Source organism: Elephas maximus, chromosome 5 (genome assembly GCF_024166365.1).
Source record: "Elephas maximus indicus isolate mEleMax1 chromosome 5, mEleMax1 primary haplotype, whole genome shotgun sequence".
NCBI classification, from domain to species: Eukaryota; Metazoa; Chordata; class Mammalia; order Proboscidea; family Elephantidae; genus Elephas; species Elephas maximus.
Genome location: NC_064823.1, coordinates 61560939 through 61587309, shown reverse-complemented (window position 1 = coordinate 61587309; position 26371 = coordinate 61560939). Strand labels below are relative to the sequence as shown.

Here is a 26371-nt window from a genome sequence, read left to right as displayed (position 1 = left end):
ATAGAGAAGGACGGAATACTACCAAACTCATTCTATGAAGCCACCATATCCCTGATACCAAAACCAGGTAAAGACACCAGAAGAAGAGAAAATTATGGACCTATATCCCTCATGAATGTAGATGCAAAAATCCTCAACAAAATTCTAGCCAATAGAATTCAACAACACATCAGAAAAATAATTCACCATGACCAAGTGGGATTCATACCAGGTATGAATTTTTTTTCCTAATGGTTTTTCTAATGGTTCAACATTAGAAAAACAATTAATGTAATCCACCACATAAATAAAACAATAGACAAGAATCATGTGATTTTATCCATTGATGCAGAAAAGGCATTTGACAAAGTTCAACACTCATTCATGATAAAAACTCTCAGCAAAATAGGAATTGAAGGAAAATTTCTCAACATAATAAAGGGCATCCATACAAAGCCAACAGTCAACATTACCCTAAATGGAGGGAGCATGAAAGCATTCCCATTGAGATCGGGAACCAGACAAGGATGCCCTTTATCACCACTCTTATTCAACATTGTGCTGGAAGTCTAGCCAGAGCAATTAAGCTAGATAAAGAAATAAAGGGCATCCAGATTGGCAAGGAAGAAGTAAAAGTATCTCTATTTGCAGATGACATGATCTTATACACAGAAAACCTTAAGGAATCCAGAAAACTACTGAAACTAATAGAAGAGTTCAGCAGAGTATCGGAATACAAGATAAACATACAAAAATGAGTTGGATTCCTCTACACCAACAAAAAGAACATCGAAGAGGATCTCACCAAATCAATGCCATTTACAGTAGCCCCCAAGAAGATAAAATACTTAGGAATAAATCTTACCAGAGATGTAAAAGACTTATACAAAGAAAACTACAGTACACTTCTGCAAGAAACCAAAAGAGAGTTACCTAAGTGGAAGAACATACCTTGCTTGTGGATAGGAAGACTTAACATTATTAAAATGTCTATTCTACCAAAAGCGATCTATACATTTAATGCAATTCCGATCCAAATCCCAACGACATTCTTTACGGAGATGGAGAAACAAATCAGCAACTTCATATGGAAGGGAAAGAGGCCCCGGATAAATAAGGCATTACTGAAAAAGAAGAACAAAGTGGGAGGCCTTACTTTACCTGATTTTAGAACCTTTTATACCTCCACAGTAGTCAGAACAGCCTAGTACTGGTACAACAACAGATACATAGAACCATGGAACAGAATTGAGAATCCAGACCTAAATCCGTCCACATATGAGCAGTTGATATTTGACAAAGGCCCCAAAACAGTTAAGTGGGGAAAAGACAGTCTTTTTAACAAATGGTGCAGGCATAACTGGATATCCATTTGCAAAAAAATGAAACAGGACCCATACCTAACTCCATGCACAAATACTAACTCAAAATGGATCAAAAACCTAAATATAAAATCTAAAATGATAAAGATCATGGAAGAAAAAATAGGGACAATGTTAGGAGCCCTAATACATGGCATAAACAGTATACAAAACATTATAAAGAATGTTAAGGAAAAACAAGATAACTGTGAGCTCCTAAAAATCAATAGCCATTAGAGAAATGCAGATCAAAACTGCAATGAGATTTCATCTCACTCCAACAAGGCTGGCATTAATCAAAAAAAAAAACAAAATAATAAATGTTGGAGAGGCTGTGGAGAGATTGGAACATTTATGCACTGCTGGTGGGAATGTAAAATGGTACAACCACTTTGGAATCGATTTGGCGCTTCCTTGAAAAGCTAGAAATAGAACTACCATATGATCCAGCAATCCCACTCCTTGGAATATATCCTAGAGAAATAAGAGCCTTTACACAAACAGATATATCCATACCCATGTTTATTGCAGCACTGTTTACAATAGCAAAAACATGGAAGCAGCCAAGGTGCCCATCAACGGATGAATAGATAAATAAATTATGGTATATATTCACACAATGGAATACTACACATTGATAAAGAACAGTGAGGAATCTGTGAAACATTTCATAACATGGAGGAACCTGGAAGGCATTATGCTGAAATTAGTAAGTTGCAAAAGGACAAATATTGTATAAGACCACCATTATAGGAACTTGAGAAATAGTTTAAACTGAGGAGAAAACATTCTTTTGTGGTTATGCAAGGGGGGAGGGAGAGGGTGGGAGAGGGGCATTCGCTAATTAGATAGTAGGTGAAGGGAAAGACAGCATACACTACAGGGGAGGTCAGCACAACTGGACTAAACCAAAAGCAAAGAAGTTTCCTGAATAAACTGAATGCTTCGAAGGCCAGTATAGCAGGGGCAGGGGTCTGGGGACCATGGTTTCAGGGGACATCTAAGTCAATTGGCGTAATAAAATCTATGAAGAAAACATTCTGCATCCCACTTTGAAGAGTGGCATGTGGGGTCTTAAACGCCAGCAAGCAGCCATCTAAGATGCATCAATTGGTCTCAACCCACCTGGATCAAAGGGGAATGAAGAACACCAAGGACACAAGGCAATTACGAGCCCACGAAACAGAAAGGGCCACATGAACCAGAGACTATATCATCCTGAGACCAGAAGAGCTAGATGGTGCCCGGCTATAACCAATGACTGCCCTGGCAGGGTACACAACAGAGAACCCCTGAGGGAGCAGGAGAGCAGTGGGATGCAGACCCCAAATTCTCATAAGACCAGACTTAATGGTCTGACTGAGACTGGAAGGACCCTGGTGGTCATGGCCCCCAGACCTTCCGTTGGGCCAGGATAGGAACCATTCCCAAAGCCAACTCTTCAGACTTGGATTGGACTGGACAATGGGTTGGAGAGGGATGCTGGTGAGGAGTGAGCTTCTTGGATCAGGTGGACACTTGAAACTATGGTGGCATCTCCTGCCCGGAGGGAGGATGAGAGGGTGGAGAGGGTTAAAAGCTGGTGAAATGGACGCGAAAAGAGAGAGTGGAGGGAGAAGAGCGGGCTGTCTCATTAAAAAAAAAAAAAATTTTTTTTCTCATTAGGGGGAGGGTAATTGGGAGTGTGTAGCAAGGTGTATATGGGTTTTTGTGTGAGAGACTGACTTGATTTGTAAACTTTCACTTAAAGCACAATAAAAATTATATAAAAAAAAAAAAACCAGTAACACAGTGGTCCTTGTACTGGCTAAAATTGTCAAATATTTATGTTCTCAGCTGGCAAATTATGGGAAATGATTTGATCTCATGATTTCATTTATAATATAGGACACAGGAAAGTGGCTCTTTGCCATATGATGAATGCAGATTGCATATATTCTTGCACTAGCACCCATCTTTATGCATTAAGAAGCAATACAGGTAGCATAAAAAAAAAATGCTTTGCTGTTGAGATGATTATGACCAGCGTTGGCCAAGTCTCAGCGGTGGCATATTTCCATCTCCCAGGGGATGTGGGAAGACCCAACTGCACAGCAGTAACAGTAATTCTAGCATATCCGTTTATGAAATAACTTTGGCAGTAATGACAAGAGGATCTGGATGGAAGTGTATTTGTGGTCTTCCAGCTGGAAGAGCAGAGCAGAGATTCTAAAGCAGAAGGCGCAGAGTGAGAAGGCAGATAGTGGCTGCTTGGATGAGAACAGAAGAGAGCTGGGGATCCATGCTGAGTTCAAGGGGAAATGCAAACAAGACAGTCCTTTCAGAATATCCCCTTGGTGCCCATTATCAGCGCAAGGGATTACTGATGCCATCTGCTGGATATATTTGGGATTTGAAAACTGAATCAACACAACACTTCAAGGTGACTGTACTGTGGTTTCAGTTCCTTCGGTGAGAAGAAAAATAAGCAGACAGAAAATAAGCTAAGGTAAACAAGCAGTAGGAATGCTTTCACTGTACCTTAAGAAGGCAAGTTATGTGTACTATCACTCTACATTTCAGACAATCATGGTACTGAATTGCATTATTTTTGGCAAAATTTGTGGTGCTACAGTTTAGTCATCCAAGTCATTCGGGCAACTAGATACAGAGTTTATGCTATAAATGCACAAATTCCTTGTAAAAAAATCTAATATATACACAATAAACTTTATATACTGTATATATTATATACTGCTTTCTATACTTTACAGACCATAACCCATCTGTCAGATTGTCATACTGTGGTGGCTTGCATGTTGCTATGATGCTGGGAGTTATGCCACTAGTGTTTCATAATCAGCAGGGTCACCCATGGTGGACAGGTTTCAGCATAGCTTCTAGTCTAAGACAGACTAGGAAGAAAGGCTTGGTGATGTGCCTCTGAAAATTAGTTGGTAAAATCCCTATGGATCACAATAGAGTATTGCCCAATATAGTGCTGGAAGATGAGCCCCCTAGGTGAAAAGTACTCAGAATACACAGCGGCTGAAACAATGGACTAAAGCGTACCAATAATTATGAAAATGGTGCAGGACCAGGCAACGTTTCATACTGTTCAACATAGGGTCACCATGAGTCACAGGTGACTGAGACCAACCAACAACAAAATACATTATAGAAGGGTGTAGTGTATTTCGTTTTTGCTTTATTTAAAAAGGGAGAAGAAATTAAAAGGAAAGAAAAACAAGAATCTCTATTTGGTCAAAACTATTACATGTACATTAGGTCTTACATAAAATGTGATAATGCAAATTGTTCTTGTTTTGTAGAAGTAGTTTCCTGTTGATTATGTTCTATTATAGAACTATTACAAGACCATTATTTTAAAATTATGAAGTTTCTGGTGATATCTTAATAAAATTGTAGAACTTTTAGAATTGTGTGGCTAAATTAACATTAATTCTATTCTACATTTTCCAAGATGTACTAATCTCATGAGATTTTCAATGGGAAAATATTTTGCATGATCAAATCCATTGGAATATGCTGCATTGTAAATATGCTTTCCTGGAGATCCATAATACATATTATCGAGTAAATACTTACTGAGAGCTACCGAGTGTCATTATCTCATTTAATCCTCCTTGTGGTTCTACAATGTGGGCACTATCATTAACCCTACTGGCAAATGAGGAAACTGAGGCTTACAGGGTTGGTAAGTCACAATATTTATATTAATAAATTGACACTCTAACTTCAGAGTACAATCTTTTAAGTCTGAAACTATAGTTCCCACAATTCATTAAAAAATAGAATAATATTACATGTTATTAATACATTTATGTTAATTCTACTATATTGATGTTAACCTATTAAAAGCTCTGAAGTTTACTGTTGTAAAGATTCTGTTTAACTTTGCTTAACCTAACGTTTCTAAATCTATTTGACTACAGAATGCTTATTAACTTTAGTGGAAGTAATGTCCTACGGAATACAGTTCTAGAAATGCTGATATAAGCTGTAGTGTGGCTGTAGATGAGGAGCCAGGAAGGAAGTTGCTTCTCAATATTTCTCTGGCCACTGGCTCCAGAATAACTGCCAGTGTCCTCTGCCCAGGCACACCACTCACTGGTTTCCACTTGACGATTTGAATAGGCAGGAATAGGGAAGCACACACCTGGTATCTTTGCAGCCGCAGGTGCACAGAAGCCACTGGAACCCTCTGCATAAATGTGTAATATTTAGTACATCCTACAAAGGGAACAAGCTTAATTCAGTTAAGCCACTAAGGATGAGTGAAAAACAGCATGTTGCTATTATTGTTTAGTCAATTAAATTGTCCTCTGTGGTTGTAGGGACTCTTCCACATTTATTACCGGTGAGATACACGCTCTGGCAGTGTTGATGATTTCATTGCTTCAGATTGTCTTATGTTTAGCACATCGAAAGATTTGAGAACAAACGATGGAAGACACAGTGATAAATTGTTGGACTTTTCTAAAGATTCAGAAGTTCCGGCCAGTGACAGATGGTCTGTCCTTACTCATTGCTTGTCTTCCTGACAAGACTTTTTTTTTTTTTTTCCTTTTTTGCTTGCTTCCCTTAAAGTGAGCTCAGCTTCTTGGGCAGTGGGTTACTTTCATTTTTTTAACTACATCTCTATACGCTGCTGTGGCATCAGCTCTGTATGAACATGCAGCATGCTCCTTTTACATGACTGATGTACAAATGTGTTGGGATAAAAGAGAATTATGAGGTAAGAAGGAGAGAAGAAACCGACTACCAAGGAAAAGCCATAGCTCCGTTCCTCCTGTTATTTTGCTAACCAAACCCGCTTTGGTTATCCCCTTGAATAGTTTTTTTTGTTTTGTTTTTGTTAGTGACTTACTACTTTTTTTTTTTTTTTTTGACAGGCCAAGAATAATGTAATATTTTAGGCAGTGTTTCTTAATCATTACTTTAATAAAATAGGATACTGTTTTAGTACTTTCAAGATCTTACACCCATCTCACAACTTGAACATTTTGCTTACAAAGCATAATTAGTATTCACTACCTTACAAAGAGTTTCTAGGAACCCACGAAATGAGGAAAAACTATAACAATGAGGTACTTGAATAGGAAATAAGTTCCCACTGGGGGAAAGAAAAATTCTTTTGAGTTGCTTAATCCCTTTATTGATGACAGATATATTCACTGCTAAGATAAGGGATATGCTACTTTAGTAAGGAAGGTGAGAAAAAGGAAATAGTTTTCCGTATTTGAGTTCTAATGGAATTGTGGAAATAAATACAAAGATTTAAAAAAAAAATTACTAGGGATCTTACAATAATGTATTTTTTATCATTTTATTGTGGTATATATATATATATAAAAAAAACATTTGCCAACCCTAGGTATTTATCCCAAAGAATTGAAAGTAAGAATGCAAACAGAATCTTCTATACCAGTGTTCACTGCAGCATAGTTCACAATAGCCAAAAGGTGGAAACAACCTAAGCGTCCATCAAGATATGAATGCATAAATAAGATGTGGTATATACAAACAACAAAACATTATTCAACCTTAAAGAGAAATGAAGTGCTGATACATGCTAAAACATGGATGAACCTTAAAAACATTATCCTGAGTGAAATAATTCAGTCACAAAAGGTTATAATCAATTCTTAATCCTTTATTCAGAAGTTATACAATCCTTCAAGTTAGTGTTGCAACTAGCTTAATACAGAATTGTTGTTCTTGCTACTGATACCAATCCCATGTGTGCAGAGTAGAACTGCCCCATTCTCAACACTGACCTTTCAGAAGCAGATCACCAGGCCTGCCTCATGTGGTGCCTCCGGGTGGGTTTGCACAGCTAACCTGTCGGTTAATAGTCGAGCGCTTAACCGTTTGTGCTACCCAGGACTGCATTAAGTGTGTCAAGTGGAAAGAGATTAATACAGTAAAACCTGTGAAAGCCAGAACCTTCGTGAGGCAGAAACCTATCAGAGAAGGAAAACTAAAATATCTTCCACTAAAAGGAGAGAGAAAAGTGGTAAGACTGCACCCTGTCAAAGGTGGAAAACTTGCAAGACCTGGAAAAACAAGGCAGTCCCGTTGAGTTCTGGCTCTCACAGGTTTTACTGTATTAAATATAAAATCTATAAATGAATTGTTTTGAGACTTATAATAATGAGTTGGCTTTTGTTATCTATACAAACCATATCAAAATTTTTTTAGGTAAATATATCTCTGAAGAACGTTCACTGTATATTAACTCAGCTTGATAATATGTGAGAAGCGTGAACATTATTAGCTTTTCATCTTTTCTTTTAACTCATGAATTTTAAGCTCTCTAGTTTTATGTATATATGTGTATAGATAGATACACAGATACATAGATTTAGAATATGTCATTTAAGCGGAAGACTCAAAGCCTACTGGGTTTTCAAGGTTTATGTTATTGAACTACTTGCCACATTTTTTTTTTTTTTTTTTTTGCTCTTTATTAAAAGTTCAGTCTACATTATCACTTACCCTTTTAATTAGTGGCTTTCTCAGATAGCTCACTGTGAGTAACATTCAATTACAAAAGCTCAGAGAACTCATGCCAGCTCATAGGTTATGCATGAAGATGTTAACCTAAACAAACAAACAAACAAACTCATTGCCCTCAAGTCGATTGCCACTCATTGACCTAAGAAAATCACATTCCTTTTTTAGTAGACGGTTTCATAGAAAATAAATGGAAATGTTAACTTTCTGTGTATAACACTGCAGTAAAAAGTCTTTAAAGCTTCTTTATAACATGGTGCCACAGGAATACATAAATTTTAGTTGTGTATACAATGGTATATTATTAAAAAGATGAAACCTAACTATCTTTTAATTCTTAAGTAACTTTCTAGTATAATTTGTTTTCCTTCTCCCTCCCCCCAATGAAAGTGCTAATAAAAGAAAATCCTAAATATTCAATATTTATGAAAAGGCCAACAACTATTTCCGGGGTTTGAAATCATACCTTTATAAAGTCACTGTATTAAAAATTACTCTGATAAGTATGTTTATTAAAATGTATTAAGGTTACAAAAAGGTATATAAACCAACTGTTGTTGAGTTGATTCTGACTCATAGCGACCTTATAGGATGGAGTAGAACTGCCCCATACCGTTTCCAAGGAATTGCAAATGGATTCAAACCGTCAACCTTTGGGTTAGCAGCTGAGCTCTGAACCAGTGCACCATCAGTTCGCCACAAAAAGGTGTACAGCTGAGATTAATAAAAATGCATTGCATTAGATAAGATAGGCTAAATTGTTCTAAAAAGTTAAGACTGAAAATGTATTGTCTCAACACAAGAGAGGTTTATTTCAGGGTCAGTACTGCGCACATCAGGCATTTAGGGGAAACAGGTCTGCTCCATGCATTCAAGCTATGTGACTTCCAAAGCCCCTCTGGCCATGGCATCACTACCCAGTGAGTTGGAATGGATATGGAGCAGGGACCAGCACATGGGAGGTTTTATGGGTCAGGTTGGAAGTGGCATACATCACTTCGGCTGGAAATCTTTTGGACGGACCTTGCAATCCCATCCTGCAATGGAGGATGGCAAAAGTAGTCTAGTTAAGTGTCCAGGTAGAAGGGGAGAATGAATTTTGGACTTTAGCCAGCAGTTGCCACCACCTGAATCCTTCATTTTTCAACTCTCTTGTTATCCAACACTTCACATTCACAACAGTAGTAAAAAATGTACTGTTTTGTGCATTAACTCTGTACAACTGGCAGTAATGAACACTGAAGTTTGAGGCAAGAGTAATGCAGGCTGCAGTGGTGCCATGGGGTTGGTGTCACACAGTGAGGTAACTCATGGTGTCACCACCACCCCCATGTACCTCCTCCCCTACCAGTTTCAGCCTGCAAGAGGGAAGCACCCTGGGCTCCTGGGACTCACGTCCTGGTGGATGCAGGTGCCCAGCTTCCAGAGGCTCCCGGCTGCTCCTGGCTCCAGGTGGTGGAGAGCAGCAGGAGTGAGCCAGTAGGGCTGGAGGCCCGTCTGGGAGTGGTGCCACTGCACAAGAAACAGCACCCAGGCCTCCGCTCAGCTCTCCCATGCAGACCTGCCCTGGGCCTGCAGCTGCTGCACTTGGGTCCTTCCAGTGCAGCCCACGTACCCAGCTCCTGGCCCTCCTTTCCACTTAGCTCCTGACCAGGTCCAACAGAGAACAGAGGCAGGAGATGAGGGAGTAGAAGGAAGGAGGGAGTCCCAGCAGGGGAAGAGTTGGGAGCAAGGGGAAAGAATGAGGGGAACACGCGTGAAAAAGAAGGAGGGGATTGGAGGGCACCTGCAGTGGAGGGTGCATCACTTGCGGAAGAGCAGGAGGTGATGCCCTTCCTTCATACCCAGGGCCTGATCATCCTCCATTTTTGCATAACAAGGATTTTTGCATAGCAACCTGATCTTTGGAACTTAACCAAGTCAATAAGTGAGGAGTGGGTGTAATCTAGTTTTTCTGAATAAGTCCCTGGGTGGTGCAATCAATTAAGTCATCTTTTACTAACTGAACGTTTGATGGCTAAAGGCCACCCAGCGGTTCCTTGGATAAAAGGCTTGGCAATCTGCTTCTGAAAGGGCATAGCCTTGAAAATCCTATGGAATGCAGATCTATTCTACTCATGCAGGGTTGGCATGAAACAGAATCAACTCAAGGGCAAACAGGTTTTTTTCTGATAAACTTCGCATCCACTCTTTTTTTTTTAAATAATTTTTATCGTGCTTTAAGTGAAAGTTTACAAATCAAGTCAGTCTCTCACATATAAACTTATAAACACCTTAGTACATACTCCCATTTACTCTGCCCCTAATGAGTCAGCCCGCTTCCTCCTTCCAGTCTCTCCTTTCATGACCATTTTGCCATTTCTAACCCCCTCTACCCTCCCATCTCCCCTCCAGACAAGAGATGCCAACACAGTCACAAGTGTCCACCTGATACAAGAAGCTCACTCCTCATCATCATCTCTCTCCAAACTATTGTCCAGTCCATTCCATGTCTGATGAGTTGTCTTTGGGAATGGTTCCTGTCCTGGACCAACAGAAGGTTTGGGGACCATGACCGCTGGGATTCTTCTAGTCTCAGTCAGACCATTAAGTCTGGTCTTTTTATGAGAATTTGGGGTCTGCATCCCACTGTTCTCCTGCTCCCTCAGGGGTTCTCTGTTGTGCTCCCTGTCAGGGCAGTCATCGGTTGTGGCCAGCCACCATCTAGTTATTCTGGTCTCAGGATAATGTAAGTCTCTAGTTCATGTGGCCCTTTCTGTCTCTCGGGCTCATAATTATCTTGCGACCTTGGTGTTCTTCTTTCTCCTTTGATCCAGGTGGGTTGAGACCAATTGATGCATCTTAGATGGCCACTTGTTAGCATTTAAGACCCCAGACGCCACACTTCCAAGTGGGATGCAGAATGTTGTCTTAATAGAACTTATTTTGCCAATTGACTTAGAAATCCGCTGAAGCCGTAGTCCCCAAACCCCTGCCCTTGCTCCGATGACCTTTGAAGCATTCAGTTTATCCAAGAGACTTCTTTCCTTTTGGTCCAGTCCAGTTGAGCTGACCTTCCCTGTATTGAGTATTGTCCTTCCCTTCACCTAAAGTAGTTCTTATCTACTAACTAATCAGTAAATAACCCTCTCCCACCCTCCCTCCCTCACCCCTCTCGTAACCACAAAGGAATGTGTTCTTCTCAGTTTAAACTATTTCTTAAGATCTTATAATAATGGTCTTATACAATATTTGTCCTTTTGCATCTGGCTAATTTCACTCAGCATAATGCCTTCCAGGTTCCTCCATGTTATGAAATGTTTCACAGATTCATCACTGTTCTTTATCGATGCGTAGTATTCCATTGTGTGAATATACCATAATTTATTTATCCATTCATCCGTTGATGGACACCTTGGTTGCTTCCAGCTTTTTGCTATTGTAAACAGAGCTGCAATAAACATGGGTGTGCATACATCTGTTCGTGTAAAGGCTCTTATATCTCTAGGATGTATTCCGAGGAGTGGTATTTCTGGGTTGTATGGTAGTTCTATTTCTAACTTTTTAAGGAAACGCAAGATAGATTTCCAAAGTGATTGTACCATTTTACATTCCCACCAGCAGTGTATGAGAGTTCCAATCTCTCCGCAGCCTCTCCAACATTTATTATTTTGTATTTTTTGGATTAATGCCAGCCTTGTTGGAGTGAGATGGAATCTCATCGTAGTTTTAATTTGCATTTCTCTAATGGCTAATGATCAAGAGCATCTTCTCATGTGTCTGTTAGCCACCTGAATATCTTCTTTAGTGAAGTGCGTGTTCATATCCTTTGCCCAATTTTTAATTTGGTTGTTTGTCTTTTTGTGGTTGAGTTTTGACAGAATCATATAGATTTTAGAGATCAGGCGCTGGTCGGAGATGTCATAGCTGAAAATTCTTTCCCAATCTGTAGGTGGTCTTTTACTCTTTTGGTGAAGTCTTTAGATGAGCATAGGTGTTTGACTTTTAGGAGCTCCCAGTTATCTGGTTTCTCTTCATCATTTTTAGTAATGTTTTGTATTCTGTTTATGCCTTGTATTAGGGCTCCTAATGTTGTCCCTATTTTTTCTTCCCTGATCTTTATCATTTTAGTCTTTATGTGTAGGTCTTTGACCCACTTGGAGTTAGTTTTTGTGCATGGTGTGAGGTATGGGTCCTGTTTCATTTTTTTGCAAATGGATATCCAGTTATGCCAGCACCATTTGTTAAAAAGACTATCTTTTCCCCAAGTAACTGACACTGGGCCTTTGTCAAACATCAGCTGCTCATATGTGGATGGATTTATATCTGGGTTCTCAATTCTGTTCCATTGGTCTATGTGCCTGTTGTTGTACCAGTACCAGGCTGTTTTGACTACTGTGGCTGTATGATAGGTTCTAAAATCAGGTAGAGTGAGGCCTCCCACTTTCTTCCTCTTTTTCAGTAATGCTTTATTTATTTATTTATTTATTTTTACTTATCCAGGGCTTCTTTCCCTTCCATATGAAGTTGGTGATTTGTTTCTCCATCACATTAAAAAATGTCGTTGGAATTTGGATCAGAAGTGCCTTGTATATATAGATGGCTTTTGGTAGAATAGACATTTTTACCATGTTAAGTCTTCCTATCCATGAGCAAGGTATGTTTTTCCACTTAAGTAGGTCCTGTTTAGTTTCTTGCACTAGTACTTTGTAGTTTTCTTTGTATAGGTCTTTTATATCTTTGGTAAGATTTATTCCTAAGTATTTTGTCTTCTTGGGGGCCACTGTGAATGGTATTGATTTGGTGATTTCCTCTTCGATGTTCTTTTTGTTGATGTAGAGGAATCCAAGTGATTTTTGTATGTTTATCTTGTAACCTGAAACTCTGCCAAACTCTTCTATTAGTTTCAGTAGTTTTCTAGAGGATTCCTTAAGGTTTTCTGTGTATAAGATCATGTCATCTGCAAATAGAGATAATTCTACTTCTTCCTTGCCAATCCGATTGCCCTTTATTTGTTTGTCTAGCCTAATTTCTCTGGCTAGGACCTCTAGCACAATGTTGAATAAGAGCGGTGATAAAGGGCATCCTTGTCTGGTTCCCGTTCTCAAGGGAAATGCTTTCAGGCTCTCTCCATTTAGAATGATGTTGGCTGTTGGCTTTGTATGGATGCCCTTCATTATGTTGAGGAATTTGCCTTCAATTCCTATTTTGGTAAGAGTTTTTATCATGAATGGGTGTTGGACTTTGTCAAATGCCTTTTCTGCATTAATTGATAAGATCATGTGGTTTTTGTCTTTTGTTTTATTTATATGGTGGATTACATTAATGGTTTTTCTAATATTAAACCAGCCTTGCATACCTGGTATAAATCCCACTTGGTCGTGGTGGATTATTTTTTTTGATATGTTGTTGAATTCTATTGGCTAGAATTTTGTTGAGGATTTTTGCATCTATGTTCATGAGGGATATAGGTCTGTAATTTTCTTTTTTTGTGGTGTCTTTACCTGGTTTTGGTATCAAGGATATGCTGGCTTTATAGAATGATTTAGGTAGTATTCCATCATTTTCTATGCTTTGAAATACCTTTAGTAGTAGTGGTGTTGACTCTTCTCTGAAAGTTTAGTAGAACTCTGCAGTGAAGCCATCCGGGGCAGGGAGTTTTTTGTTGGGAGTCTTTTGATTACCTTTTCAATCTCTTTTTTTTTGTTATGGGTCTATTTAGTTGTTCTACTTCTGATTGTGTTAGTTTAGGTAGTTAGTGTTTTTCTAGGAATTCATCCATTTCTTCTAGGTTTGCAAATTTGTTAGAGTACAATTTTTCGTAATAATCTGATATGATTCTTTTAATTTCAGTTGGGTCTGTTGTGATATGGCCCATCTCATTTCTTATTCGGGTTATTTGTTTCCTTTCCTGTATTCCTTTAGTCAGTCTGGCCAATGGTTTATCAATTTTGTTAATTTTTTCAAAGAACCAGCTTTTGGCTTTGTTAATTCTTTCAATTGTTTTTCTGTCCTCTAATTCATTTAGTTCAGCTCTAATTTTTATTAGTTGTTTTCTTCTGGTGCCTGATGGATTCTTTTGTTGCTCGCTTTCTATTTGTTCAAATTGTAGGGAAATTTCTCTGGTTTTGGCTCTTTTTTCTTTATGTATGTGTACATTTATTGATATAAATTGACCTCTGAGCACTTCTTTTGCTGTGTCCCAGAGGTTTTGATAGGAAGTGTTTCATTCTCGTTGCATTCTATGAATTTCTTTATTCCCTCCTCAATGTCTTCTATAACCCAGTCTTTTTTGAGCAGGGTATTGTTCGGTTTCCAAGTATTTGATTTCTTTTCCCTGATTTTTCTGTTATTGATTTCCACTTTTATGGCCTTGTGGTCTGAGAAGATGCTTTGTAATATTTCAGTGTTTTGGATTCTGCAAAGGTTTGTTTTATGACCTAATATGTGGTCTATTCTAGAGAATGTTCCATGTGCACTAGAAAAAAAGTATGCTTTGCAGCTGTTGGGTGGAGTGTTCTGTATAAGTCTATGAGGTCAAGTTGGTTGATTGTAGCAATTAGGTCTTCTGTGTCTCTATTGAGCTTCTTACTGGAAGTCCTATCCTTCTCCGAAAGTGGTGTGTTGAAGTCTCCTACTATAATTGTTGAGGTGTCTATCTCACTTTTCAGTTCTGTTAAAGTTTGTTTTATGTATCTTGCAGCCCTGTCATTGGGTGCATAAATATTTAATATGGTTATATCTTCCTGGTAAATTGTCTCTTTAATCATCGTGCAGTGTCCTTCTTCATCCTTTGTGGTGGATTTAACTTTAAAGTCTAATTTGTCTGAAATTAATATTGCCACTCCTGCTCTTTTTTGATTGTTGTTTGGTTGATATATTTTTTTCCATCCTTTGAGTTTTAGTTTGTTTGTTTCTCTAAGTCTAAAGTGTGTCTCTTGTAGGCAGCATGTAGATGGATCATGTTTATTTATCCAGTCTCAGACTCTCTGTCTCTTTATTGGTGCATTTAGTCCATTTACATTCAGCATAATTATAGATAAGTATGTGTTTAGTGCTGTCATTTTGATGCCTTTTTGTGTGTGTTGTTGACAATTTCACTTTTCCGCGTGCTTTTTTGTGCCGAGACGTTTTTCTTTGTAAATCATGTGTTCCTCATTTTCATAATAGTTGAATTTATGTTTGCTGAGTCCTTATGTTTTTCTTGGTTTTTATTTTGAATTATGGAATTGTAAGACCTCTTTGTGGTTACCTTAATATTTACCCCTATTTTTCTAAGTAAAAACCTAACTTGTGTCGTCCTATATCACCTTGTTTTCCTCTCCATGTGGAAGATCTATGCCTCCTGTATTTAGTCCCTCTTTTTGATTATTGTGATCTCTCACATAATGACTTCAATGATTCCCTTTTTTGAGCATTTTTTTCTTTTTAAAATTAATCTTAATTTGTTTTTGTGATTTCCCTATTTGAGTTGATACCAGGAAAAGAACAGAAAAAGCTGTTGCTGTTAGGGGATCCCAACACATAGTGACCCTGTAGAACACGTTAGAACTGCCCCATAGGGTTTCCAAGGAGCAGCTGGTAGGTTTGAACGGCTGACATTTTGGTTAGCAGCTGAGCTCTTAATCACTGAGCTATCAGGGCACCCACGTGTTCTTAGGGTAGACTTTTTTTTTTTTTTTGTCCATTTAGTAAGCTGAATTTGAAGGAATCTTGGGGGTGAATTATTTCAGAACAATTAGTCTCATAAAAACCCAATAGGAGACCTGAGAGCCTTATAGAAGCTCCAACAGATCCTTTTTTTGAAGCACACATGGAGACATATGGGTGGATGAGTTTCTCCTTACTCATACAGATGGTTCGAATATTTCTGGTGCCCACTTACAGTGGAGAGCTCCTAGTTTAGAATGGGAGGATAGTTTATGTACTTGTCTGCTAATAATGTTTTGCTTGTTTCAAATTCATACTGTTAAAATGCCTTGTATTTTAACACTCAGGAATAAAATCAAGGATAAGAGTGAGACCTGCTGACCCTAAGCAAAAAAAGATGGTGTATTGAGCAGAATCATGGCCTTAGACAAGATATTTGCTTTTCTTGTTTGCTAAACTGATCCCAGTTCTTTGATACCAGTACATATTTTTGCCTGAAAGTGTATTTTTAGGAGAGGAGTGTGATGGATAAATAAGCTTTATGCTGTAAACAAATTGTGGTTGTTAGGTGCCTTCAAATCAGTTCAGTCTGACTCATAGCAACCCTATGTACTATATGTACAAAAGAACAAAACACTTCCCCAGTCTTGTGCCAGCCTTAAAACCCTTGCTATGTTTGAGCTCATTGTTGCAGCCACTGTGTCAATCCATCTCATCGAGGGTCTTCCTCCTTTTCCGTCACCATCTACCAAGCATGATGTCCTTTACTAGGGACTGGTCACTCCTGATAACATGGGCAAAGTATGTGAAACAAAGTCTCACTGTCCTTGCTTCTGTGGAGCATTCTGGTTGTACTTCTTCCTACACAAATTTGGTTGTTCCTCTGGCAGTCCATGTTCAATATTCCTCGACTACACCATGTTATTGTAACTCTTACTTTCTACTTTGTTGATACATGTTGCACAAAACAAAAACTTCTCACTTACATTTTATAGGTAATGCTGAATTCTCATAGTGTGAGCCTAAATTTTACTTCATCTGGTCATGTGGTACAGATTATCTAAACTGGGTGGATTTAAGCCAAACTGAGTCACCTTTTTATTGCTAGCATTGCTTCAGAAGTACTTCTAATCTTTACTGTCTATATATATTGGTTTTTACTTCTCTTCCCTCTGAATTCCTCTTATTTCCATATATTAGTTGTGTTTTTTTTTATCTCAAATACAAAATATTTCTCTCCATTTGCTGCAGATATCTAGACTTTGCTTATATCCAAGTCTCTGACTTGTATTCCTTATATGCTATGGAAGGGTTTCCATTCCTTACTGGTATAATGTATTTTTATCTAAATTTGAAAACTGGCAAGTGTCACGTTTTCTATGTTAAGTTTCACCAATAAGTTGACCATTTGTGTATTTTGAAAAAATGACGTAATTATGTAACTTAAATGTAAATAACATATCCTCAGTCCTATGATAACTTACAATCTACACACCTCAGTAAGGTCACAGGGACCAGCTGGACATATGTTCAAATAGTGTGAATGTTACACCAAAATTAAAAACAAGAATAACAGATATCCTGCAAATGATTGTATATTTTGACAGAGCATTGGTTCACATAACAAATATATATTTTTCAATTGTATTTCCTGTTATTCAATATATTTTTCAGTAGGCATTTCTCAGTAGAACAAAGAATATACACCAAAATGCAGTTGAGTTTCTATAATAATTCCTTGCTAGTTAATAGAAAGCATCTTCATTTGAAACCCAATCTTTGGGTATTATTGCTGAAAGTAACAGAATAATCTCTTATAAAACATTCTCAACAGTGTATGCCCATAGCATGAATTATAAGAACATATTTTAGAATATGTATGATTTAATTTGATAGAATGGAAATCCTTATACAAAAGCTACTCTCCTCACACAGAAATGTGCATGCACACACACACACACACACAGAAGGGGCTTAAATATTTAGGCTAAACCAGGAATCATATAGAATAAATTTAATTAGCTAAGATTCTTTATGCATACACTGTTTACTTTTCCTTTTGCATATTTAAAAAATTTCTTTTCATCTTTTTACCAGTCTAAATCCCCCAAACCAAACACATTGCCATCGAATCGATTCCGACTCATAGCAACCCTATAGGACAGAGAAGAACTGCCTCATAGGGTTTCCAAGGCAGCTGGTAGATCCAAAGTGCCCACTTTTTGATTAGCAGCTAAGCTCTTAACCACTGTGCCAAAGCTACTGAAATTACCTGCCCATGCCTCAATGCTAATATAATGTTAATTTCTTTTAGTCTTTACATGCAGATGATTTTAGAATTGGGCTTCCTTAGAACACACATGGCATAATAGCTTGTCAGAACACAGAGCTGTTCACTTTGTCAAAGGAGTAGCAAGAGCTGTTTAAGAGAGTAGCAAGCATATATGTAGGGAAGCAACAGAAGGTAACATCAAGTGAAAGCCTAATTGTGGAGGGATATAGAAGTTTATCAAAATTTATTTGGAATGGGAGATATTACTTGAAATTTAAATCACAATACATTATTATTTATATTATATTATTATTTTTTAGTTGTAACCTATGTTGTTCTAGGCTTTTAATAAAATGTATTTTCAAACTTAATTAGCAAGTCAAATTAAAACACAATTGCTGCTAAGGCATATCGGTAATGATTTTCTGTCTTCAACTGAATAACAGGACTTTCTAACATGCAACACAGTGGTTAAGAGCTCAGCTGCTAGCCAAAGTGTGGGCAGTTCGGATCCACTTGTCGCTCCTTGGAAACTCTATGGGACGGTTCTACTTTGCCCCATAGGGTCGCTATGAGTAGGAATCAATTTGATGGTGATGGATTTGGTTTTGTTTCTGTTTCTAACATATGATTCATTTTTGCTGTTTGTAAAGTATACCCATTTGATTTGGTTTCTTTTTTATGATGAATGTTGACTGATGACTGGTTTGTTTTCTATTCTAGGTTGTGGAGACTAATTTGGTTGCTTTTGACTGTCACTGGATCATTATAAATGAGGTAAAACCAATTAAATATTGTCATCTATGAGTCTTGTTTTCATAAATGTATTGACATCATTTCCTATGGCCTTGAATTTCCAAGAGGGAACAGAATATGAAGTAAACTTTCATCCTCTGAGTAGATGCTGTTAAACTAAAATAGAATGAAGATTTAAATATATATATACACATATGTAAAGGGCTTTGTACTAATAAAATAGATGGAAGAAGTCTTCCCCACTGAGTGTCTTTTAGCCTTTTCCTTTGGTTTACACTGCCTGCTTGGGGAGATCATCTTTATAGAAAGTACAATTCTTCTTTATAAGTACAGTGAATTTTTCCCAATGGATTCCTCATGTTCCATTTATATTTTGATGTTATCTCTAGACTTTTATTCCCACACCCTTACAGGAGATCAGATTAAATAGTTTAGAGTATGAATATGAATAAACAGATTTCTTTCCTTTTCGTAAAGAAATACAACTGCTTTAAAATACATTGACTTGTCACATTCCTTGTGAGTTTTTTGTTTTGTGAAGACAATACATGAAATTAAAAAGACCTTATAACACGAGACACCTGTGAAATAAATTATCCATTGTCGTCATTGTTTTTGTGTGCCATCGAGTCAATTCCGACTCTCAGTGACCCCATGTGACAGAGTAGAACTGCCCCATAGGGTTTTCTTGGCTGTAATATTTATGGAAGCAGATTAACAGATCTTTCTCCTGCAAGTGGCTGGTGGGTTTGAACTGCTGACCTTTTGGTTAGCAGCCAAGTGCTTAACCGTTGAGCCACCAGGGCTCCTTATAGTTATTTCATTAATGCCTGCCAGTCAGATTCAGAAAGAATAATGGGCAGATCAGTCATATACAGAGAATATGATCGCTTGGATTTGTCTTGAACAAACCCTAGTATTCAATCATATCTATTATTTATGTATAAAGAAATATTTATCTATAGATACTAAATGTGGAATTATAGAATAACCGGTTTTAGTTCAGGGACGAAATAGCATTTTGGCCAAGAATTTTGCAACCAGCAGGATGGGTTAAATCTTGGCTATATAATGTTAGGCATGTGACCGTGGATATATAACATAATCTCTCTGTACCATTTGTCTCATTTGTACAACAAGCATAATGAGATCTAATTTGCAAGTTCATAATAAAAATTAAATGACATATTATCTAAAATTCTTAGCAGAATGCCTGGCATATGACACTCATTAGATTCCATTCCAATAATGGTCATAGCACGTGAAAGTTCACAGACCACTTTCACACACATTATTTCATTGCATACTACTGGAAATAATAAATTATTTCTCCCGAGGTACTGAGGGAATGAGGTCCATCAAGGGTAGATGATTTGCCTCTTTTTACACAGAAAAGCAGTTTCAAGTTATTTCACCTACAAGCTTCACTGATGGGTTTGTTCTCTTTAGCTCAGCATAAAGACACTGGAAACATCTTGTAAATCTGTTTTTGGTCAGCCAGACTTTAGATCTGTATGATTTGTCACTGTGTTCTTCATGATAGGTTAAGATGTGTTTTGCCGAGATCCCCAAAGGAAATGTGTATGTGTGGAATCTGCTTTTCAGTGAAGTTCTAATACCTGCCAATTTTCTAATACCTATTAATTTTGTACCTGTAAGGACTATACTGCTCAAATATCAGGACCAAAGAAAAGCTAAAAAGGAAGGAAATTTAGCAAACCTTCATGACATCTTTTTAAATTAGATATTCTCATTTCTATTTTTTCTGCAAAGATAGTATGAGTCAAAGAAATTAAATACTTTTTCCAATGTTTCCAAAATTTTCAATTAGCCCATTAATGTTTGTCTTCAATTTAATTATTTTCTAGATTACTTTTTTGAAATAGAGAAGCCTCCTAATCCTTTATCTTGACTCAACTTCTGATAGGGAATAGACCACACAGATGTCCTGATGTGGCACAAGCTGGTCATTTTAGTTGTTCAGATCAATAAAACCCATTGCTGGAAAAGAAAAAAAAAAACATTCCCTCCCTTTTTAGTAACATGGATTAATCAAAACCAATTAACATTTACAGTGAAGAAATGGAAATAGCCATTTCCTTCTGTTCTTTGGCTAGATTGCAGAAGAGCTCCTGAAATTATATATATATATATATACACACACACACGTGTGTGTGTGTGTGTGTGTGTGTGTGTGTGTTCATACCCAATTTAACTCCTAAAATTACATCTAAATCGTACAAGTATGAACCCAGGTAGAAGTACCTAGAACACCAATAATCATTTATCCACTGCTTATGGGTCAATTTTTTCTTTGTGGAAAAAAAAAGAAATCACTGCTTCCTATCATATAGATGTTGTTTGACAAGGCAGATTAACATGTATTTCACTAGTGATGAGTACCACGGAAAGAATAATAGAAGTTTACATTTTACTGTACCTTCCACAAATGTTATGACTCATTTCATTAAATTCATCATTACAATTTATTTTTATAAAATAGTAGGAAGACAGATGCTATCTTTAAATGGATATTTCATAATTCATGCCACTATTTTGCAAAATAAAACACACACGTGCATAAATCAGTCTAACCAGTAAATAACCCAGTAAATGGCCACAATAAGGAAACAATTGGCTTTTCCACTGTAAGCTGTCATAGCTACCTATAACTTCCCCTTTATTGTTACTGAAACCCTTAATGCTTTTTTTTTTTTTTTAATTGACAACCCTTCTTACTAGTCATTTGGCAGATGTGCCATTTCTTTGGGGTGGGTCAACACTGCCTAGCCTCTGAAAATACAGTGTTCACAGCCCACACCATTTACATTGCTTATTTTTATTTAAAACACCTTACAACTCTAAACATGTTTTCTGTACTTTCATCACTAAGGAAAAAAAAAAAAAATCAGCCAGTATATCTGAGTTCAGCACTATTTCTTCACATACTTCCATTTAGCATCTTATTCTTCCTTAATTTTGCCTCAAGAAAACTGTCTTTCACCACCTTTACTTCATCCTTAATATTTACATGCTTGCTCATACAAATTAATAATGGATGACTCTTAACTTACCCTAGTTTGCATAAACAAAGAAATACTAATTTTTCAAATTCGCTAAGGAGCTAATAAACACTAAAAGTACCACACACACACACACATAAAAGACAAAAACAAAAAGCCAACATGCAAATACCCATTTGGATTGAACATGGAGAACATGAATCTGTCTAGTTTGGTTTGTGTAGCTATTATTTTGTTGCTAATTTTACAATGGGTTGCAAACATTTATTTAATCTTATTGCACCAATAGTTTTTTTTTTTTTTTTTTTCAGAAAGGGACTATAAATCAAAGTTGGCATTGTGCATCATGATACAAATTCGCGTAGAAACTTGAAAACAATGTTTTTTTTTTTTTTTTTATTTATTTGAATTAAGTTTGCCGTAATAATGAGAGGTTGTGCTAGCTCATATGGTGCAATCAATCATACATTAGTACTTGGATATGGTTTTTATTTTCTCCCTGAAGTCAGTGGATCCAGCTCAGAACAGCCTTTCCAGATTAACTGTTGTCATCCCTTCAGGCTCCTGAAGCAGATGGCCTATTACTTTATTTAAATTTGACAAAAGTTAGAGACTCAGATAGGAAGCTTAGAGCTTCAAGAAGCACAATTCTGTACACACTTTTTATTACCCTGATCTTGACCTTTAGGTGTACCAATGTGATTTTATGAAATTCCGTTTAAATAGTTTAAATTGTTATTCTCTGTTGTTAATCACTGCTGAATTAGGGAGGAAGTTTTCGTGTTTGTTTGTAGATTTAAAAAGCCTTTATGTGGCATGGATATTTTTCATTTTTTTCTAGCTTAATGATAAATTAAACTCCTCACTATTAATCTATGAAGCAGTAAGTTGCTGTTCTCATCTTGCCGCTTCATAGCCTACAGTTGATTTTGTTCCATATTTGAACATAATGTTACGTGATTATTTCATATTAATTTTAAACTTTAAGGAAGCATCAAATACTCATCTTTGCTAAAGCATGAAGACTAAACATATAAGAAAAAAAAAAGAATCTCTTCAAACTACACCACATTGTGCCAAAAACCAAACCAAACCCATTGCTGTCCAGTCGATTCCGACTCATAGTGACTCTGGTGGCACAGTTGCTAACCAAAAATGTCGACAGTTCAAATCCACCTAGGCACTCCTTGGAAACCGTGTGGGCCAGTTCTACTCTGTCCTATAGGCCGCTATGAGTGATGACACTACATAGCAGACTGCTTAATTTCATTACTGAAATCTGCTTTATTCAGGATTGTTAATATTTTTAAAGCATTTCAGTGTCTAGAATTAAAATTTCAGATGTTTATCTTCAGAAGATGGTTTGGGGAAACCTTGCCATTCATTCTTTATTATTAGTTTTTAATTTATCCACTGACTCTCGAATACCTAATATGAGCGAGGAACTTTATTAGATACCAAGAGATAGAAGAGGAGTCCCTTCTCTGAAATAGCCTGTCTATATAGTGTAGATTGGCATCTGATCTAATGGATTTGAGAGTATTTCCTTCCCCAGAATCCTATTAATCTAAGGCTAAAGCTAATATACTACAAGGATTCAAGAGCGATTCAATTCTCCTAAAAGTTTTGTTCTGGGAAGTGGCTATTTCTGGATGGAGTCATATCCTCACTAGATATTTTAGCTTCCTTCTTCCTTCAGTCTTGCAAAGTTCAGGATTCACCCTATATTAAGCTATCAAAGAACAGTGAGTGCAAATATTTTTTTTAAGATACTGATTTAATTCTTAATTTTTTTATCATCCATGTAAATTATTTTTTGGAAAAAAGACTATACTTTGTTCCTAAAGGAGTAAAATGGAAAAAAGTTTAGTACACTGAAATATATTTGTTCATTTTTTCATTGCAATATTAATTTTTATTTCGTAAATATATTTAGTCAAACAAGGGCTACAAAAGAGAAATAATATTATGATTTGGGTTCTTTAAATTATTTAAAATTCAGAAATTTTTTATATGTCTGTATATAGATTAGTGTATTTGGTTGTGGGTAGTAGTGGAATTGAGTGCTTGTTAGGCAAACTAGTCCTCATACTTATTAAAAAAAAAGTCTAACAGTTAAAGTATTATTTTTAAAAATTCAGGGTGTTATGACAATATAGGTCCCAGCAGATTACATGATAGTTTCATACCTTAATACAGAAGTCTGTTTATTGATATTTCTCATTTAAAAAGATCTCTTTGTAGATTAAGTATTCACTCACTTTCAGTGCTTATATAACATAGCATCTGCTGCTCTTGAAATGCACCTTTTGAAACACAAAGGTAAAGTTCACTAAATATAAAATCGCTGCCTAATCAAGTTTTCATATTACTATCAGACTGTGTTTGAGATCAGGTGTCAAAACTAAAATTGCAAGTGAATTTTTTGAGATAGACTGTCTTGTTAGTTTCATTCAGAATGGCAGATTCTTTCCTCCCAGAAAATTACTTTCTCTTCCTTTCCCAAATAATAATAGGCAAAACATATTCAATTGAAATTGACGTTTCTTTAGATGTCCTTTAGTCCCTTCAGCACCTGAGAACTTCAGCTTTTGGAACCTGTCAAAGGAAACCATCCCTGTGTGGGGGTTTGAAAACAATCCTTTTAAGAGCATTGGCTCCTGACTAATAACTTAATCATTCTTTGTAGAATCATCAGTCTGTTAAATGCAGAAATAATATATCTTTATAGTTCTAAATCCTATCATTCATGATATTAATCTAAGTAATTCTTGTAAGAAAATATGAACTTCTTATAAAATTACTTCAGAGAATATCTCTTTTGATGATACTTACAAATCGAATGTATGAGTTTTATGAGCAAAGAGCTGATAGTTGCCTTTATATAAAAAAAATCATAAAGGAGAATAACACCTGATTCAGTGTCAGTTTTAGCAAAAAATGAAATAATAGGTAAAATATTTAGTAGTTTGCCTAACATATAAAAAAAGATAAAAACTAACTAGTATAAAAACGAATGTGCTAACTTGTTTATCATGGGTAAGGTAGATAGAGGTGGTGCTGTTTGATGAAATTTTGTAAATTTTAGTATTGCTAAAGAAAAAAAAGAACACATGTATAACACAACTTAGTTCATATTGTGAGAAAAGTGGGACAAATTCTCACTGCTTTTTTAAGTGAAATCCCCTATCTGCGCATTATAGAATTAAAAAAAATAATAAATGACATGGAATAGCAGTTTTAATTTTTTTTTTTAAGTATTTTTGGTTATAATTAGAACTTAGAGTGGAGTTGACGGGACCGTGTTTAATTCTGCTTTGCGAGTAGATGACAGAAAATTAAAAAGTAATCTGCATTTTGCCAGATGGAGCTTTGGTGGCCAGTGAAATGACAGACTAAAAGAAAAGGATGACATTTTAAACTGAGAAAAAGCTATTTTTTTTTTTTTTTTACGGTACATTAAGAATTAATCGACCAGAAATTCAAGATATTGCACTGGATACAGCTCACGGCAGGTGTTATTTTATTTTCAGAAAAATCTATATCTCATAAAGATCATAAATAAATGGTGAATTTTAAAGGTATTATAGAGTACCAGGAAGGATAATGTGTGATTAGTAAAGAAAAGAAGAAAATTTACACCTGTAAGTAGTATTTTCTTCTTCATTATTCTGTAGGAATTCTTTGAAACAAAAGTGAGAAATGCTCACTGCAGTCCAAAATTTATCTCGTGCCAAATCTTTTATTTTGGTTGCCATAAGAACCTATTCAAACCAATAATATATTAATTGAAAGGCTTCATTGGTTTAAAATGTTCTAAATGGACACTACTAAGCACAAACTGCTTTAGTAAAGACTGCCTTAAAACCAAATTTTACTCTGATCACTTCTACTCTGACTAATGCCAGTTAGAACAGATGTATGGTGTAAAAATATTATTTCATTTTTATTACTTCTACATCCATGATTGAGCTGAATCTTAATATTTAAATCTGGAGTTGGAAGGTAGGGGGAGAAAGAAGTAGAAATTATATATTTTTTGAGTCTGGCAAACACTCATATGCAAAATAGATTTTTTTAGCATAATGAGTCACCATGTTCCTTCACCTTGGTTCAGACTGCTTTAACCAACAGAATTTTACATCTCTATATTTTTTTATACTACCATAGTACACCCACTCATATATTCATTCAACAGTTCTTGAGCACTGGGCTTAGTCTGTTCTTTACAACAAGTAATGTATGAATTAGCACCAGTAGTTCTAAGAAATAATTAGGAAAAGCCTTAAAAATAATTAGTATGTCCTCTTGTTCTATTTGCTTAATTTAAGATCCTCATTTTTCATTGCTAGGAACAGTATATTTTACTCTTACATTGTAACTACCTTCCTAGGCACTCAGAATACCTTAAAATCCATTGTTGTTGTCGTTAGGTGGCCCTCAAGTCAGTTCCAACTCATAGTGACACTTTATAAAACAGAAGGAAACGCTGGTTGGCTCTATGCTATCCTCACAGTCTCTATGTTTGAGTCCATTGTTGCAGCCACTGTGTCAATCCATTTCATAGAGAGTCTTCCTCTCTTTTGCTGACCCTCTACTTTACCAAGTATGATGTCCTTCTCCAGGGACTGGTCTCTCCTGATAACACGTCCAAAGTATATGAGAAAAAGTCTTACCATCCTTGGTTATGAGGACCATTCAGATTTGGTCCTTTTTCTGGCAGTCCGTGGTATATTCAGCATTCTTCACCAACACCATAATTCAAATGCATCTATTCTTCCATCTTCCCTATTCACTGTCCAGCTTTCACATGCATATGAGGTGAGTGAAAA

At 36.5% G+C, this 26371-nt stretch overlaps 1 protein-coding gene across 1 annotated transcript in view; it reads left to right on the top strand.

Annotated features, from left to right (window-relative positions):
* GRID2 (glutamate ionotropic receptor delta type subunit 2) overlaps positions 1 to 26371 on the top strand; it is a 1658713-nt gene that overhangs the window by 985528 nt on the left and 646814 nt on the right. Inside the window, exon 5 of the mRNA XM_049885711.1 lies at positions 18484 to 18537. Coding sequence (XP_049741668.1) covers positions 18484 to 18537 — 54 coding nt within the window. The remainder of the gene's footprint in view (positions 1 to 18483; positions 18538 to 26371) is intronic.